The sequence below is a fragment of the Cyprinodon tularosa genome, unplaced genomic scaffold, assembly GCF_016077235.1.
Source record: "Cyprinodon tularosa strain WSP-4 unplaced genomic scaffold, ASM1607723v1 ctg941, whole genome shotgun sequence".
NCBI lineage: Eukaryota > Metazoa > Chordata > Actinopteri > Cyprinodontiformes > Cyprinodontidae > Cyprinodon > Cyprinodon tularosa.
Genome location: NW_024039720.1, coordinates 154676 through 174045, shown reverse-complemented (window position 1 = coordinate 174045; position 19370 = coordinate 154676). Strand labels below are relative to the sequence as shown.

Genomic DNA, 19370 nt, shown 5'->3' with positions numbered 1-19370 from the left:
CAAAAATTTTTTTCTCTCTGATTCTTCCTGTTGTAATTTTTCATTATTGGGATTTCTTATTTACAGAAGAGGATTAGGGCCACTGAAAAAATAAAAAAGTTAACTGATTTTTAAATATTATTTGTGTTTAATATGTGAAAAAAGTCAGAATTTTGACTTTAATCCCAGAATTCTAACTTTAACCTCATTATTCTGACTTTTTTCTCAGAATTCTGACTGAATTTCGACAGCTATCAAACATGTTAGCATCAAGCCGTAGCCATGTCTATAGAGACTAAACTAGCTCTCTTCTTTTAATCACCTTCTGCTCTTCTATTAATGAAATAGCATCACTGGGAACCCCTCCCTTATACTCACCTTATACTGTCATTTTCCACCAATGTGTTACTGGCCCTCCCAAATAACTTGCATCTTTGTCAGTGAAGCTGAGTGCTCCCACATCTCTTCTTTCATGGTGCCCTTTAAGATTAGGATCCCAAATTCTGAGAATAAAGTCAGAATTCTGAGATCAAAGTCAGGATTCCATATAAAACAGAAAAATTAAAAAATCGGTTAACTTTTTTTTTTTTTTTTTCAGTGGCCCTAATCCTCTTCCATACTTATTAGAAACAATGATTTCCCAACATGCATTAAAAATAGCACTAACTTTAAAACAGAGGTTTAAGAATAGTGTGAACTGAATTTGAAATTTTATATTAGCAATTAGCATTGTAGGTGCAGTTAGTGTTAATTGTCTTTGTATTGTTTTTTTTAATTATTACCTAGAAATGCAGATCTAACCTTTGATTTTTAGACTTCCAAAAGAGCTTATTCCACAGTAGACACAGCTAAGAAGAATAACAAAGAAACTTTGCTGTGGCACATTAAGTTTTCCTGGTATCACCTGAAGGCAGCTCCAGGGCCAAAGTGACCCATCGCCACTTCTGTCCTCAGAAAATCTGCTAAACTATGCTTTTTCTTTCCAAAAGTGCAACATTTGTAGAAAATTAAAATGACCAACACACACTGAAGTCTAGGTCTTTTTGGATTATTTTTAAATAGAGTTTGTTTAGATTGATCCTTTGAATAGGTAACTTTGATCCTTCATTCTGAAGTAAAAAACATCACAATTAAGAGTGTTTTAGTTAGCATAATTTGACCATGAATTTATACTATAGCACATTCTGCTTTGCTCCACTCAGCTAGTTATGATTCATTTAATTGCTTTAAAAATAGAAAATCAGCCGATTTTTGGTCACTATGTTCAAGTTAATCTCACCGTACAGGAATGTCCATTTTCACAGTTCTGTCTCCTGCACCTTTTCAGATACGTCTCTTCCTCTACACACCTAAATTAAATGGCTGAAGCTTCTTCTGGATGCAATAAAGTTCTCCAGCCCTGATAATGACCTAAATATTTGACTCTGCAGTGTCGAAACAGAAACATTTAAAAAGTGTAGAACTTAATTTATAGGACTGGATTTAAGGTAAATTGGGCTTCATTTTAACTACATTAATTCACTAAATGAAAGGGGGAAAAAAATCTTTAAATACTTCAGAAAAATTTTCAAAAGGGATTTATAAATTGTTCTTCTTTTTCCTTTTTAAAGCCAGATAAAGACCTTGCAGTTTGTTATAACCTTTTTTTTTGCCTCAGTGAACTTTAGGTGTCTTTATCTAATCCTCTCGCATTGCTGCATGAAAGATGGTATTTGTAAACAATGGACTCCCTTTCATGATCATATTTTGAACGAAGTATGGACAAACGTTTTGAAGCCTTGTTTCTCATTTCATCTGCTGTTCTTAAGGCTTCAAGAAAACTTTTCCATCTTTTGAGTGTCTTTCACTGGAGTCCATCCTTCCCCTTTAACTTAATCAGCATGATTGATTTCTATATACAAATCACTGATGGTTATCCACAACAACTGAATCAATAAAAAAAAATCTATGGTATATATTTTATAACACAATACTTTAAACTTTAGTTTATATAAGTTAAAATAGCATTATGAGTATTGGTATTCATCTATACTGATGGTTTTATGACACATTTAGGTAAAAAAAAAAGAAGATAAAGGATGTCAGGGTTTGGTTGAGGTTTTGAGGACCCAAATTCAGAGGTGATGAGGTAGAGGTGAGTTCTTGTAGATTTAATGAAATATCTGAAGCAAAAATCCAAAAACCAAAGTACAAAATACAAGGAACCAAATACCAGACTATTTTAGGGGAAAACTCACGTGGGGAGCCAGGAAAAGACAAGGAACCAGCACTGAGGAACTCCACTGCGAGAGTATAATGGGAAACAGAACAAAGACAGGACTAATGAGCTGATTGGGAGCAGGTGTGAACAGAGGATTCTAGAAAGGAGCCAGGGAAAAGGAGACCAACACAAGAGGGCAGCAGAGGGCAAACAAGAAAAACCAAGGAACTCAAATACATCCAAAAAAAACTAGAAAACAATGAAAAACATGGATCAAAGTGAAACTAAATACTCAAAAGAAAACTTAAACAGAACCAAAATGGTGACAAAAGGATTAACATCGACAATGGATAACAATGAGAACAATACCTTATTTATTAGGATTTTGTTTTATAAACAGGAGAAAAGATCACATAAGAGTTTGTGTAAAGGACTCTACTTTGTATAGATCTATTCAGTTTAGGTTTGACTCTCTAAAGGGAAAATTACATAGATTTTAAATCAGAGTTCCTCAAATCAAGTTGTACGACATCAAAATGATCAGATTTATCTTTACAGCAGATAGGAAACTTCAAGACATTTGCAGTATTCTTGCGCTGCTTCTGAATCATTTATATCTGTCCAATCAATGTATAATTTAAAAATGCAAAATGCTGCCATGTACAGTGATTTCAAAACTAATAAAATCAGAACCTGAAAAATTTCGAGGTTTTGAATTTATTATTAAAATGTATCAATACAACTCTAATTAAAACTGAATTTGTTAGGATGACGTTACATGTTGACGCATTACTTTTAATATGTTAAAATTGTGTTTGGTTGTTGAAATCTCAACAAGAATCTAATGAATATATATATATAGTATATAATATATATAACCCTATATAGCTATATAAGGGTAAACTTTTTTGGGGGGTCAGACTTAGATTTTTTTAAGAATAAAAACAACAATTTAAGAAATTACTTTAAAAAATAAATGAAAAAGCTTTACTAATAGTTTTTGGCACATATAAATTTCTACACAATCCAAAAAAGCTGGTTCAGTTTTAAAAGTGATGCTCCTGGCAATATAAGCAGCAACTTGTAGAATGAATAATAGTTTATAGGAAATAAGAAATCTGAAGAAAGCAAAGTAAGATAAGTATTCTGCTTAATGCACAAACTTAATATCCTTTAAGCAACTTCCTCTTTGCTCTGATGGGAAGATAAACGTGAAGATCCAGTATTGAACCCAAACACTGATTAAAAACAGACGGTCGTTACACTCAGTGAAGGAAGACACAGATTGAGGCGTACTAACCTCTGCTCTGGTGTGATGAAGTCATCTCCTGCATTAAACCCTCAGTTTTTTTCTTTTTTTTTGTTTCTTTGCTTTGTTATGTTTGTATTTAATTTGTTCTTTTTGGTTCCTGATGATGTCTCAGCATCTTTTGATGGCTCTGCCCCCTACAGGTCAAACTCTGGTATGACAAAGTGGGTCATCAGCTTATTGTAACTATTCTGGGTGCCAAAGACTTGCCACCAAGGGAAGATGGCCGTCCCAGGAACCCTTATGTCAAAATCTACTTCCTGCCTGACAGAAGGTAAGACTAACATAACTTGGTGGTATCTAATGTCAGTTGATATGATGCAGATTCATTGAATTAACTAAATGTTATGAAATATTACACTTTGTTCGGGTGTTTTTAATGTATAGTAGATCATTATTTGCTGTTGAATTTTTTGACCTGTTGACATCACAAGCTTGTGTGCATTTTCTTGTTCCTATCATTAAAAGCTGGAAGAATATGTGCGTGTTTTAATTCAGAGTGTTGGATGTGAACCTTAAAGCTTTTACATTTTTCTTAAGTGTAGCTGGATCATGCAAGAGTTTTTTTGTTAAGCATCAGTGCAGTAAATAATCTTTTTCTCTCATAATGAGCATGTCGTGGTGCTGCGTTCAGTGTCCTGTGCTGTGCAGTGTCGTTTAATTCTTGTATTCGCGGCTCTTCTCTATAAAGGTTCTAAATAAAAACAGTCTGAATTATTGTTCCTCCAGTGATAAAAGCAAGAGGAGAACAAAAACAGTAAAGAAATCCTTAGAGCCCAAATGGAATCAGACCTTTATGTATTCGCCGGTCCACCGGCGGGAGTTCCGCGAGCGAATGCTGGAGATCACGCTGTGGGACCAGGCCCGGGTCAGGGAAGAGGAGAGTGAATTCTTGGGAGAGGTAAGGAAGTCAAAGGTCAACGCCTTCCACTGTCAAACGATGTGATCATGTGTTGAATTTCAAGCATTTTAACTCTCCATCACGTCAGACAGATGGCTCACCCAAAGACGATACACTATTTGTCCTTTTAGTTTGCTTTAGATTAAAACAATTCAGATCATCCCTTTTTTTTTGTTTTACTTATTTATACAATCTTTCAAAAGTTAGCTGTATTAATTCATAGTCACACTAACTTCTCGTAACTCTAGATCTAAGTTATAAATGAATCGATTTTTGTTTTTTTAAAATATACTGACCTGTAAACTGCAGCAGAGAGACAACAACTATCATTAAACATTTGAATTTACACAAATAATGATGAAGCATATATAGATAATTTACTAAATTCAATAAAACTACGAATGTTGTTTTGTCACTGGATAATTTATTCATAGAACATGAAAAGATCCTTATTTCTTAGAAGAGATAAAAGATCTGGCTTTAAACCAGGTAACCAGCCATGCTCTCTGCTGACCAACAGAGGTGTCAGAAATACTCACTTTCTTTACTGAAGTAAAAGTAAAGAAACCTGCGTAAAAATAAACTCTGGTAAAAGTAAAAGTACTTATTAGATTTAAGTAAAAATGTAAAAGTACAGGTTCTACATTGCACTTAATTACTAAGTACTAATTACTTATTTACTGATGTAAAATTAAGTTAAAATCTCTTCTTAAAAACAGTTATATGAACAAAAAAGACTTTGATTTCCCTCTTTTGCTCAATGTTTTGGTAGTGAGAATATTTGGAAATAGTAACGTGGTTTAGTTTATTCCAAATCAAAATTTCAGACAGGATGATATACATTTAACGCAACATAAGTTCTGCTTAAGCTTTTAAATACTTTTAGAGCTCTGATATTTACAGCATTAAAGTAGCAAATAGAGCTTTAAACATAACAAACATGTAAAAGTAAAATCTAATAAAAGGTAATTGTCATGTGTCTAACAATTAGATCTATCCTACGTTATGGTCTCCAGCCCCTCGTCTTCATCCTTGCCTTTTCTATGAACAAACTTTGCAAACTGGAAAGTAGAAATATCTGGGTTCAAATGTTGGGAGTAAAAGTAAAAAGTCCTCAGAAAAATAAATACTGTAAAAAAGTACATATAGTGGAAAAAGCAACTTGATTATGGTAACTAACTATTTATATTTAATTACTTGACACCTCTGCTCACCAAGCAATACTAGATCTTCCTCATAAATTAAAAGATATGTCAGACTTTTTATTAAGGGATTTCCTCTGATCAATATGGTTCTGTACAGTTGATAAATGGTTTAGTTTCTCATTTTAATGACCTGAAGTTGCTGATGTAATGTCCAAAAAGCATTTTTGTACAGTTAGAAATGATTCATATACAAATAATTTTTAATTTTCACTTTCCCTGTTTATTGGATGTTTAATGGTTTGGTTCATATTTTCTTGAAGAATCAAGATCAGGATGTTTTTGAGTTCAGTTTCTGTTTCTTTTTTGGTCTGCATAAAACATTAAGTCATATATAAATAGATACATTCAAACAGTTTTCAAAAAAGGTCTTAGAAATTCAGAAATATTTTATTTTCACTCTATGATTAAATACCATATTTGGTCATATGTCCTTTTTGGAAATCTTGGGACTTTTTCTCAGATTTAAAATAATGTTTTGGTCTCAGATTTAGTCCAGTAGAATGGAAAATGTTGAAAAATTACCAAACTTTACTGCTTAGTTTGCTCAAAGAAACTGTATTTCAGAAGTATTATGGGCAAAAACTTCTCATTGGTGTCATTTTAAGGAGATAGTACAGGAATTTTTTCTTTATTTTCTTTTTTTTTTTCTAACCTGACTTTTATTGTGTCTCAACATCTAATTTCCACTCCACAAGATGTAAATTCTCTAAATCTTTTGATTGAGAGAAAAATATTAGATAATTTGTTGCTATATAAAACACCTACAGAATCGCAAAAAATCCCATGATCTATCACTTAATGAAGCGATTTCCTCCGTTAGATCCTCATCGAGTTGGAGACGGCTCTCTTGGACGACGAACCTCACTGGTACAAGTTGCAAACACACGACGTGTCATCCATGCCACTGCCACGTGCCTCCCCAAATTCACAACGCAGGCAGCTCCACAGCGAGAGCCCAACGCGGCGGCTGCAGAGTGAGTCCATTCAGTTACACACTAGTATTGTCACTAAGCATTCATCAAGTGCTCTGTTTGACATAATAAAAAACCTTGTTTATACAATTAAGATTTTAAATGAGTTGATTTCTCATCTGCATGGTATGGATGATGATGCAATATATATATATTTTTTTGTATCTTCTGTTATGCATCAACATTACTGCTTTTGCTTTACAGCCAAAGGCTCATATTCGTATGACTCAGGTAACAACCCAGTGTTACTTGGCCTTGCTGCTCTGTGGAGAACCCTGATGTTCTTCTTTCCCCTTGAAACACGCATCCCTGTGCTTGACTTTCCATTTTTATTCCCTAAGGAGCGCATGTTTCTGCTGCCTTATATGGATTTCCAGATGAAGAGCCTATGTAAACTTACACTGCTTCAGAATCGACTCAGGATAGCAGACACATGCGCACACCAGGGAGGCAGAGATTTAGGACGCAGTACTTTATCTCCCCTCTGTCTATCCACCTATAAACTACCCTACAATCCTCTAACGCATCCATTAATTTAGATGAATTTTATGATTAACTATTAGTCTCATTTGGCTCCACCTGAGTTCTCCTTTCCTGTGTTTTGTAGTTGTGATTTAGTAATTGAGGTTTTCCCATTTCCAAGTGCTTTAAATGGCTTAACAAACTCTTGCTGAGATTTGTTTGGTGTTTCTTGAATGTTTTTCTTTTTTTTTAACAATTACAGGGATTAATCACTATAGGTCTGTTAATCAAAGACTGCAAAAACGAAGGGATAGATTGCATTGCACATTGTTCATCAGTACTTGCAATTAGTGGCTGTGTTGCAAGTGGTCTTTAAAGATTGCTAAGCAGATGTTAAAAAGCGCAAACCAGTTTAAGCCCGCCCCATTATAATGAGGCGGTTTCATGCTGTTTGAGAGGTTCTAAGCAATGTAGCTAGAGTTTATAATAATAAAAACTTATTTATAAAATAATAATTACAATGGTGAGTAATTTAATACAATACTTTACATAGGCAGCCTTTCTCTAAGTCTATGAACAAACAAAAGTAAAATATAAGATGATGAAATGAACCAAAGTTGATATAAAGAATAAAACATGAGAAAGTTGTCTCTGTATCTGTGTCCCCCCCACATACACAAGGTTCACGTGTCCTAAAAAGGTAACCTGACAACAGCCAGATGCATGTCTCGCTCCGCCTACTGTAGCTCCACTCACATACATCTGGGAACCCGCCATAGGAATTGCCTTTACTGAAGGCTGGGCCTTATCAAAACTCCTTGCATATGATTGGATAAGCCACTTGTCTGTCATCTTTATTGACGTGCTATTTCAACCACTCACACCGAAGCTAACCCGTGACGCTGTGAGAGGAGGAGCCATTTGGTAGATCAAGCTCTTGCCAAATCCGGTCGGGAGGAGGGCGAAAACATCGTTTCCACCAACAAAAGCCTTTAAAGCCGTTCTCTGATGTTCTTTTAATGCAGTGGTTCCCAAAGTGTGGGGCGCGCCCCCTAGGGGGGGCGCAATGCCATTGCAGGGGGGGCGCGGGAAGCGGTATGGATGAATGAAGAAAAAACAAACAAAAAAAAAACAGCGCTTGCTTGACTGAGCATAATGGACAGTTGTGACACTGCAACCCAGATTTGAGAAGATCTACAGCAAAAAGCAGGCTCACTACAGCCACTGAAAAGATGGGAGGATTAAAGTACAAAGAAAAAACTCTCAGGGAGCTGTTCAATGTTTTCACTCCATTTTGCACAGAGGCTTTTTTAATGTATAGATTATAGCAAAGTTAAATATTGTTACAAATTAAAAAAAAGAAATATGTTTAAAATAACATAGACAACAAAGAATCCTCTTCTAATCTACAGTATAGAACTATGAAAAAAATACAGTTACACAAAAGTGTTCCACTGTAAAGATGGTGTAGTTTATTTTGTTGCAACCTGAAGTGTGAAATAAACTTCATTGGAGTTTGAAAACAAAATATGTGTATAGGTTTATTATATCTGGTTGAACGATGGGTGTGCCATGTTATGGGGGGGGCGCGGAAATTTTATTGTAATCCAAAGGGGGGCCCAGAAGAAAATCTTTGGGAACCACTGTTTTAATGAAACAATATCAGATAAATTGGACAACACAGAAGAAATAGCAGCATCAATGCTAACGCTTGCTTCCTCAATGCGAGCCGCCATTGTTGTTGGAATATCACGGTCGCTTCTCCACTCCAGGACACACCCGCCCTGCGTCCTGATTGGACAGACCATAAATTCGGTTGGGGAAATCACTTTCAATGAGCGGGTTCCCAGATGTATGTGAGTGGAGCTGGGCGGAGCGAGACATGCATCTGGCTGTTGTCAGGTTAAAAAAGGTGCAATCGCATAAAATATAACAGTGCTTCGTGCTTTGTTGAATCAAGGGAGAAAAAAAACTCCCCTTTGTGAGTAGATGCACACTTTCCTGTGTCTCTTTGGATGTTCTTGAATGGCGTAAATTTTCTGCCAAAAGCCACACAGACAATGAATACTCCTACGAAAAGCTTTACTTCATACAGACACTCATAAACTACTCATGTTTAACATGTTAGATGTGCAAACAGAATCCCATAGGCACCAATATATCACAAACATTAGTGCTTTTTCCTTATCTGCATGATTGTGGTTTCATTTCAACACGCGCACCAACCTCCTCTTCACATGTAGACCTGTTTCTACTTTCTCCTGTCAACTTTTGTCACTTTGAAGGCATTACCCAATGGACCAAGAAACCTGCCTGTGATTGGCTACTTTTCAGGAAATCATGCATCTTGAGTTGTGACGCATTGCCAAAGTAACCAGCATAAACTGTGGCCGGTTCTCAATTAACAAGAACGCAGGTACGGACTCATGTCCTCGCCAAGTATGTTCTTGAGAAGAACACGGGAAAGTGTGGACTCTGGGAGAACAGGAGCACGCAGTATAAATATGGGTCGTCACCACATGCTCAGACCGTCTGGAGCTGCATATCACCTCCTGTTATTAATAGTCTCTAGATTATAATAAATTACTTTTTTCATTTATTGGTGGAATAATAATGAACACAGTCAGATAAAAACAAAACATTTTACCAAATAAAACAAAAAAATTGCCATCAGAGCCAGTGGCCCTTAACACACAGCTATGCTGATTGAGGGCTGCTGCAGGCGGACTCAAATTAGCCCTGGCTGCCGTTAGCCTCGGAGGAATGCTGGTTGCCTCGGTCCTCTCAACATCGTAACTTTTTTTTAATTACGCAGTAAATCAGCAAATGGGCCATAAAGTGACGCTTAAAAGTATAATTTCCCCAAATCAAATGATCCTAAAACTTACTTTTATAGAACAACGGCAACAAAAAAGAGAACTTTTAACTTAATACTCTGATATCCGTGAGCGCTTAAGGGCTGGGTATAATCCCCACAGCAGTCTGCTGTGATGAGCTTGTCACAGATATTTTGATTTATGTCCAATATTGATAGACCAATATTCCACACAACAATGCAGGAGGGACAATTATGAACTAGCTGTGGGTCTAGATATGGCCAGGGTGATGAGGAAGTGGGAGCCAGTTTGTCCAACATCGGAAGGACATGAGGGTGAAAAAGAGTGTGGATCCAGGTAGAAAAAGGGTCCCAGCGTTCTCGCGCACCTCGCTCTTCTAGCTGGTCCGTCTTCACGAGTCATTTTCCACAATGGCGGTCATACAAATAAAACAAGCTGATAAGGTACCAAACAGGAAATACGCATAGTGTAGAGTGAATGTAGATTTGACCAATCAGAGGCCTCCTGTCTGCGGCACTGTCTGCGGTCACCTACATTCTTTTGAGGACCAGAATGTTCACATTCTAGATACAGAAAATAGGTGGTTTGAGAGGGGCGTGAAGGAAGCCATCTATGTTAAGAGAGAAAAACCAACTTTAAACAGAGGTGGTGGACTCAGATTCCAGCTTCCAAAAACATACAATTCAATCACAGACATGATCCCTTCCAGATATCACCAAACCCCCCACCCCACCACAGAGGAACAAGGGACCTACTCGCTCCAGCCGGTGAACAATACCTCCTTAAAGACCGACTCTTAACAATCATAGACAGGTTTCAGATATTACAGGCTAACGATGGAACCAAACGACCCATCCATCGGTTACCATTTGCATGTTTCCAAGCAATACAAGGCCTTGTCTATATAAGACTCAAACTCACTGCGGATCCCGACATTTAAATTGAGAAACCTTCCTGGAGAGGTGGCGAGACGTCTTCAAATCTTGGAAAACAAGTCCAGTGGATATTTTTTTTAATTTTTATGGAATCAATACCCGTTATTCATCCAGTCAATGTTATATCTAATGATGACTTTGCTTCCAACTTCCAACTCTAGAAGAGAAGCAGTTAGCCTGAAGTTGCTTTGCTTAGGGTGACCATATTTTCATTTGGGAAAACCAGGACACCTTGGAGCGGGGGGTGGCGGCAGGGGGGATCTCTGTTCCCATGCATAGAGACGTCTGTGGCATGCACTCACTTAACATAGGCCTATGTAATCCTAACGTATAACATGATATTTACAGTTGGTTTATTAAAAATGCTTTTCAGTAAAAGTCAACAGCAATAACTCCAATAACAAATGATTTTATTCAAATGTATTTATTAAAAAATGCTTAACAATTCCTGTAATGAATGAATAGCAAAATGAAAGAAATAATGTCTCATCTAAACATCCCTCACTTAACACTAAAAGTTAACAATAACCCTCAACTCCCAATAACAGATGATACTCAGCCTCAGTAATGAACATGTTCTGTAGGCTATTGGAAAAAATAAATTAACAAATCAGCCAATTAACAAAAAAATACCTCTTGTGTAGCAAAAATAACTCAAAATGTACCAAAAATGAACAAACATATCAATAGACTATCTTTACTTTCGGAGTCCAGGTGGCTTTTCAGATCCCTTGCACCTCCATTGGACACCGAGACATATGTGCCTGCTTTGCACACTGTGCACAAGGCCTCCCATTTGTCTTGACCCGGTCTGAAAGCGGGGAAACTCTTTTGTAAATCGTCGGTAAACATACATTTGCGCTTTGGCATGTTGTTGGCGTACTGACAGCCACGTTATCTATCTTCCGATTAAGAACAGGGCTTCCCGCACTGACGCGGCTCAGGGATTACGTCACACGCAGCGCAGTGCGCAGTGCCCTAGTGCCTGTAAATTTTTATGGTCCAATGAAGGTAATTTAAAAAACAGGACATTTCCTCACTTTCTAAAAAAATTCGGGACGCCCGGGACAGGACGCGAAATACAGACATGTCCCGGGAAATACGAACGTTTGGTCAACCTAGCTTTACTAGTAGGAAGAAAAGTACAGCCTAAAGAGGTGGGATATCCTGGAAAGTAGCCAATCACAGGTGGGATGCTTTGTCCGAACTTTTTGCAAAAGTCACCAGATTTTTTGGCAGAATACTATACATTTTCTTTTTATATCTATCTTTATATAAATATACCTAAGTATGAACTGAACACTGTGTGTATTTCGACTGGATTTTCTAGTTAGGTCCTTTCCAAGCTTTTAATGTTAGAAATATAATTTTGTATTAGACATACAAGTCATGGAATATCTAAATGGGTTCCAACATTCTGATTTTGACATTTTTGTTTTAAATGCTTTATTTTGAGAGTGATTATCGATTGCATTTGTGATTAAATATGTTGCTATACATGATTTTACGTCAGTTGACCTATATACTGCCTTCCTGTTGTTTTCAGGGAGCAGCTTAATTATTCAATGCATTTCAAAAATACTTAATTAATCCCAAAGGGAAATCAAATAACCAGCTTGATTGTTTTAATAGTAATGACAACAATTATTGTTAACTAAAACATATAACGCATGATCATTTTATTTTTTGCCATTTTAAAAGTATGGCACCAACATATCTATCTAAACCTTGACCTAATTTCACTGCAGCTAATGCATTAAGGCCTGTAAGCTAACTAATGGTAGAAATTCACACTCAAAAGGCAGCACCTAATATATGGACAGACTTTCTGTCATTTGAGTCTGTCTAAACTCTACTTCAACTATATGCTCTTAATTTCCTTCAGAAGCATACTTTGTCTATTTCTACACAGATTTATTATATTAGCTTTTTCTTTTTCGTAACTGGTTAAATGTTTTATTTATCTTTATCCATATTTTACTGAGGAAGGAACGTCTGGTTTTATAGTTTGTTCAGCTGTTTGATCAACAGTTGCTTTTTAAAAAATTCTGTAGAAATAAATGTTGACTTAACTCAAACTTAAAACTGGGACAGTTTATCCAAAACATTTAAGATATAGAACAGCCATCTTTATATATATATATAATAAAAAGCTGGATATGTTTATGTTTTGCTTTCACAACAGCAAGTTCTACTTTCACACACTTATGTGCATAGTTATTTATATGCAATCTTTAAATAACTCACTTTGGAATGATAAACTGGAGGTGAAGTGTTTTGGATTTATAGCAGATTTAAACACAGGCCTCTCCTGTTTTTCCTTCATCTCACCTTTCCTGTTTGTTTCCGTATTGTGCAGGATCCCAGCGGATAAGTGACAGCGAGATATCAGACTATGATTGTGAGGATGGAGTAGGAGTTATAACAGGTGAGTAACAGGGTCTTATTATAAAGTTGATCAAAGGGGAGATGTCAGAACTAAGTTTATTGAAGGCAGTTTGGATGAGCAATTCCATTTTTTTAAATTTATAGTGTCTCTTTGTTAAATATTTGTAAATATCTGAGTCCGTATTTATCTTCTTGTGCTCTAATGACTCTTTTACCTAAACAGTGTTTTAACTTTGTATAGGTACCTTATTAGACCGATAAAATGCTGCAGCCCATCAGTGGAGAGAGAGGGAGGAACTTTAACTTGCAAAGCACCACGCGTAGCTTTTGTCTTTTCTTACTAGTTATATGTATAAAGAAAACATTAATTCAAAGTGCACATGCACAATAAATACCCACACTAGATGTTTTATTTAAAACTCACACACGTCAACTACTTTCCATGCACATTTTAAACGTTCTATGCATGCAGATCGAGTACCAGAAGTCACCTAATATATCAGAAGCATGAGTTCATGCTATTTCTTTGCACTTGTGTTCTTCTTATGCCTTTCTTGTCACTTTGAGGCTGAAACCAACCTGAGAAAGTAAACTGTTTGTGATAGGCAGACCGTACTGGTTTCATTCTAGTTGCAGCTAATAACGTTAGCGGAACATCTACAGGCTGATAGCTGTTCTCATAAACAGCAGGGATGACTTCATGTCCAACAGCCATCGCTGTCATTAACTGACATTTTTTTATAAGAACAATGTTTGACACTTAAGCTAAACTCTGAACAGTAGCAGCAAACTAAATGTAATTTTCTGTATTCAACTATGCTGGTGAAGATTTTCAATCATCCAGGTCATAGTCATTCCAAAAAAGTAAAAAAACAAGTTTGAAGAAGACGTTTCGCTTTTCATCCAGGCAGCTTTTTCAATTCAAAATGTCAGGAATAGAGTTGAGTTCAAGATTTTGTACAGAAGCCCAACAAAGTCTTTAGAAAACATGCAAATTGAACCGGACAAATGGCTTCCAAACAAATGGCTTCCAAACGACACCCATCCCTTTGGAATGGGCGTCGTTTGGCTCTTTTGTTAGCCTGCAATGCCCCATATCTGTCTATGTTTCTGAAATGGATATCGTTAAAGAGAATTGTTGGCCTGGCTGAATAAGCAAGGTCTTCTGGTCCCCTGTAAAGGGATTGGGGTTGCAATGATAGCGGGAAGGGATCAACTTAATTGCTGCATTGTAGGTATTGGTATTGAACTATATACAAAATTCTATTCTAGCCTCACTGTCAGGTTGAGTGGAGGCTTTGAGAACCCAAATGCAGAGATCAATAGGCAGAGCTGAGTTTTGCTGATTTAATGAAATAATCACAGGCAGCTGAGGCAAAAATCCAAGATAACGAATATAGACAAATCCAGAATCAAGAAGACATCAGGGAACACTTACATAAGGAGCCAGGAAAAGACGAGGAACCAGCACTGAGGAACTGCACAGAGAGAGTATATATGGGAGACAGAACAAAGACTGGAATAATGAGCTGACAAGGAACAGGTGTGGATTGAAGCATCTAGAACAAGGGTGTCAAACTGGTTCCAGAAATGGCCGTGTGGCTACAGGTTTTCTTTCCAACCAAGCAATAGCAAAACAGACTCCATTCATCTCATCAAGTCATCATGTTCAGATTGGACTCGCTTGATGAGATGAATGGAGTCTGGTTTGCTATTGCTTGGTTAGAAAGAAAACCTCCAGCCACACTGCCCTTTCTGGAACCAGTTTGACACCCCTGATCTAAAAGGAAGCCAAGGGGAAATGAGACAAACACAAGGGGGGAACAGAGAGAAATTCCAGAAGAAAACGCTGTTAGAAAACAACTCCAATAAAAATAAGATAAAAATACACTTAAACAGAGGGCAGAACCCTGACACTCAGTTTCCTCAATATAAACAGGTAGGCTAACTTTAGCATTGCTCACACAAAGTTCCAAATTTAATATGAATAATTTTAGATGTTTAAATCCAAAGCCGAAAAAGTCCCAGGTTCCCATTTCAGGTACAAATTCGGCACAGACAAGTGATAAAACATAAAGGATTTTAAAGCTACAGTGTGTAATTTTCAGCAATATCTAGCGTCCAGACTGCAGACCGCAGCAACATGAACATCTCCCCCCCACCGCTTCTCCCCCCCAACAGTACGGCTAGCGTTACAGGACAAAATGTCTTCCACGACGTCCGCTTCACCTACCTTCTCAAGTGATGAGGTTTGTTTACATAGATAATTTTAATACTGCCATCTATTGTTCAGTACCGTCTCAGTTCATCTCTCTCAACTTGCCGTAGTTACTTTCGAGCGTAATGGGCGATCTCGCAATCGCTAGTTTGTTGCCTCTGCGCTTGCCGTAGCGCAAAGATGTCTGCCTCCATGGCTGCGAGACCCGCTCCTATGTAATTATAAATAACGAATTCTAAGGCAACGCAAATATTATGGTTAAAAGGCTGAGCTCGTAGATGATGATAAATAACATAGTTATGTATAATATATTACATTTCTGACTGTATATCCCTGTAATTATTACACACTGTAGCTTTAAGGCAGGAAATACATTATTAACCTTTAACACATTGTAGTTTAGTACGCTTACTATTTTTAGGGAGGGAAAATGTAATTTAGGTCTTTTTTACAAAGTAAAATCGAGGGTGACCCGGATGTTTATTTGGTTACGGAATGAGCTGATGGAACGGATCTAGCTACCAGTAGTAGCTTCCGATAAGTATCAGGTAGTGACAATTTGACATCAGCGCACAGAAACAGGTCCACACACGAGTAGGAGAGAATCTGCATGGGAATAAAAAGCAAGAGAGCAGAGAAAGAGCAGGCTCCTCATGTCTGAGACACATTGCGGGCCTCTAGGTATTTGATCTGCATGCATAAAACATTAGAAAAATCTCCTGGATAGTAGTTTAAGTCTGTTTAAAATAAAACTGGTTATGAGTATTTTTGGCTTAATTTTGATTTGATATATGCCAGAATATTTCGAAAAAGAATTACCTAAAGACTTTTTCATTGTTATTTTCTCCAGGAAAAAAAACAAACATTAAATATGAGGAGAAAAAAGTTTTAAAAAGTATTTAAATGCTGATAATCGCATGGCTTTGATCATTACCAGCTTTGCTAGCAGGGCAGTTTCTGATGAATGCATAATGTGAAGAGCTGCTGGGTTGTTAGGCATGTGGTATTCTTTCACATCCCTATTTGGAAATGTATGCCACAGAGGAGAAGAAAGGGAAACAGGTTGGAAAACAAACAGGGAGCCAGTTACAGTAACCAGTACCACTCATACAGGAAGTCAGACACATTAAGAAAAAAAACAGGTCTGTTATTGCTGGGCTCTTTAACATTTTCATCAGGACTCTGTTGCAACATAAAGCCATTTTATCTCACTTCACTTTGCCCTTCTTGGACCATATTCTGCACTTTCACTGTTCTGCTCTTTTTAAGTCTTTTGAAGACATTTCTAGTGAGGATAAAGTGTGTTTTTGTCAGTTTTTAAAGATCAAATGTTTACATTTTGTACTCCTGCATTTAAAAGTGACCTTACTGCTTCGAAAATTGACTATATTATTTAGACTAGTTGACTCAAAAATGTTTTATTCTAATATTTGCAAAGCAAATTCGTTTGGCTTCAAAATGAAGTCCAGTGTCCTAGTTCCTCATAGACCCAGCTGATTCCTCTCATTAAATCCCAGCAACTGTCAGAAAAGGTTTTTACCTTTTCAACTGACACCCGGTTTTCATACTAGCATGGTATGTTCGTAGCAAGAGAAGATTTCATTTAGCTCTGAGTGGATATTAATCATTCTCCTGCCCCAGACTGCAGAATGCAAATGTTTTCCTCGTTGACTATAAACACGATGATAAAGTTCAAACATCACCCGATTCCTTCAAATGGTTCTTTGATTAAAATCAGAGAATATAAAAACTACAAATCTGGCATATACACTATATTGCCAAAAGTATTTGCTCACCCATCCAAATTATTGGAATCAGGTGTTCCAATCACTTCCATGGCCACAGGTGTATAAATTCAAGCACCTAGGCATGCAGACTGTTTTTACAAACATTTGTGAAAGAATGGGTCGCTCTCAGGAGCTCAGTGAATTCCAGCGTGGAACTGTGATAGGATGCCACCTGTGCAACAAATCCAGTCGTGAAATTTCCTCGCTCCTAAATATTCCACAGTCAACTGTCAGCTGTATTATAAGAAAATGGAAGTGTTTGGGAACGACAGCAACTCAGCCACGAAGTGGTAGGCCACGTAAACTGACGGAGCGGGGTCAGCGGATGCTGACGCGCATAGTGCGAAGAGGTCGCCAACTTTCTGCAGAGTCAATCACTACAGACCTCCAAACTTCATGTGGCCTTCAGATTAGCTCAAGAACAGTGCGCAGAGAGCTTCATGGAATGGGTTTCCATGGTCGAGCAGCTGCATCCAAGCCATACATCACCAAGTGCAATGCAAAGCGTCGGATGCGGTGGTGTAAAGCACGCCGCCACTGGACTCTAGAGCAGTGGAGACGCGTTCTCTGGAGTGACGAATCGCGCTTCTCCATCTGGCAATCTGATGGACGGGTCTGGGTTTGGCGGTTGCCAGGAGAACGGTACTTGTCTGACTGCATTGTGCCAAGTGTAAAGTTTGGTGGAGGGGGGATTATGGTGTGGGGTTGTTTTTCAGGAGCTGGGCTTGGCCCCTTAGTTCCAGTGAAAGGAACTCTGAATGCTTCAGCATACCAAGACATTTTGGACAATTCCATGCTCCCAACTTTGTGGGAACAGTTTGGAGCTGGCCCCTTCCTCTTCCAACATGACTGTGCACCAGTGCACAAAGCAAGGTCCATAAAGACATGGATGACAGAGTCTGGTGTGGATGAACTTGACTGGCCTGCACAGAGTCCTGACCTCAACCCGATAGAACACCTTTGGGATGAATTAGAGCGGAGACTGAGAGCCAGGCCTTCTCGTCCAACATCAGTGTGCGACCTCACAAATGCGCTTCTGGAAGAATGGTCAAAAATTCCCATAAACACACTCCTAAACCTTGTGGACAGCCTTCCCAGAAGAGTTGAAGCTGTTCTAGCTGCAAAGGGTGGACCGACGTCATATTGAACCCTATGGATTAGGAACGGGATGTCACTTAAGCTCATATGTGAGTCAAGGCAGGTGAGCAAATACTTTTGGCAATATAGTGTATAACTACTGTATCTTTAAAAAAACAAAGCGGTTTAAAAAGCTGTTTAATCTAAAGTTATTAAATGACCACTTAAGCTTTCAATTAGTCACTATGGTCATTTGTATAAATTAGAGGGGATTTGCTCAAATCAGTTTCTTTAGTGGTGTTAGATTTGTACCATTAGATTAATTTTATAATCTTTCCTACGTTTCTTACTTTTATTTAACTTAATTTGATGTGCCACACACTCTGCTGAATATGAATCAGGTTTAATAGAGCTATGCGTTGACCTTAACTGTGGCTTCTGACCATGTCTGATTATTAGTTAATGAACTTTTTCAGCCTGAATGAACTAAGCAGTCCAGTGGAAAGACTACAAAAAAAATTCATTATTGTGTTTCGGATTTTTAAAAGGCTATTTTCATGTTTAATGAACAATGTTAACACAGCAGAATAAAGCACTTTTATTGAAAAGGAGCACTTTTATGCTTGGACCAGATTTGTACTGAACATAGAATGAACAACAAAAAAGAAATGAAGTGCAGTTCCATTTGTTTTAACTGAGAAGTTTGGTTTCTTCTAACTTTTCAATCCAATTCAGTTCAGTTTATTTATATAGCACCAATTAACAACACACGTCATCTCAACCCACTTTACAATTCAACCAGATCATACAGTCAAATTGATTCAAGTTTTCTATCTAAGGTAAACCAGTTGATTGCATCGACTCTCACTAAGCATGCTTGTAGCGACAGTGGAGAGCAAAAACTTCCTTTTAACAGGAAGAAAGCATTTGCCAGCAGATCAGACTCAGGTGAGCGGCCATCTGCCGAGGCCGACTGGGGTTCAAGGAGACAGAAGCAGACAGAGAAAGAAGCAGAGATACAAAATGCAACTGTCAACCAGCTCCACAGGTGGCTCCGTCTGGGAAACACACAGCCAGGCAGATGAGCTCCAAGCCAGCTTC

General features: G+C 37.6%; 1 protein-coding gene across 35 annotated transcripts in view; it reads left to right on the top strand.

The window, feature by feature from the left end:
- The window catches only part of rims2a (regulating synaptic membrane exocytosis 2a), a 192865-nt gene that overhangs the window by 95879 nt on the left and 77616 nt on the right, over nt 1-19370 (top strand). For 17 of the 35 annotated variants that reach the window (XM_038275116.1, XM_038275121.1, XM_038275125.1 and 14 more), the window contains 4 exons: nt 3632-3762; nt 4218-4389; nt 6415-6568; nt 13159-13227. In XM_038275116.1, the coding sequence (XP_038131044.1) occupies nt 3632-3762; nt 4218-4389; nt 6415-6568; nt 13159-13227 (526 nt within the window). Of the gene's footprint in view, nt 1-3631; nt 3763-4196; nt 4390-6414; nt 6569-6769; nt 6797-13158; nt 13228-19370 lie in introns of all 35 variants that reach the window. The other 18 variants (XM_038275109.1, XM_038275108.1, XM_038275114.1 and 15 more) reach the window with 3 other exon arrangements.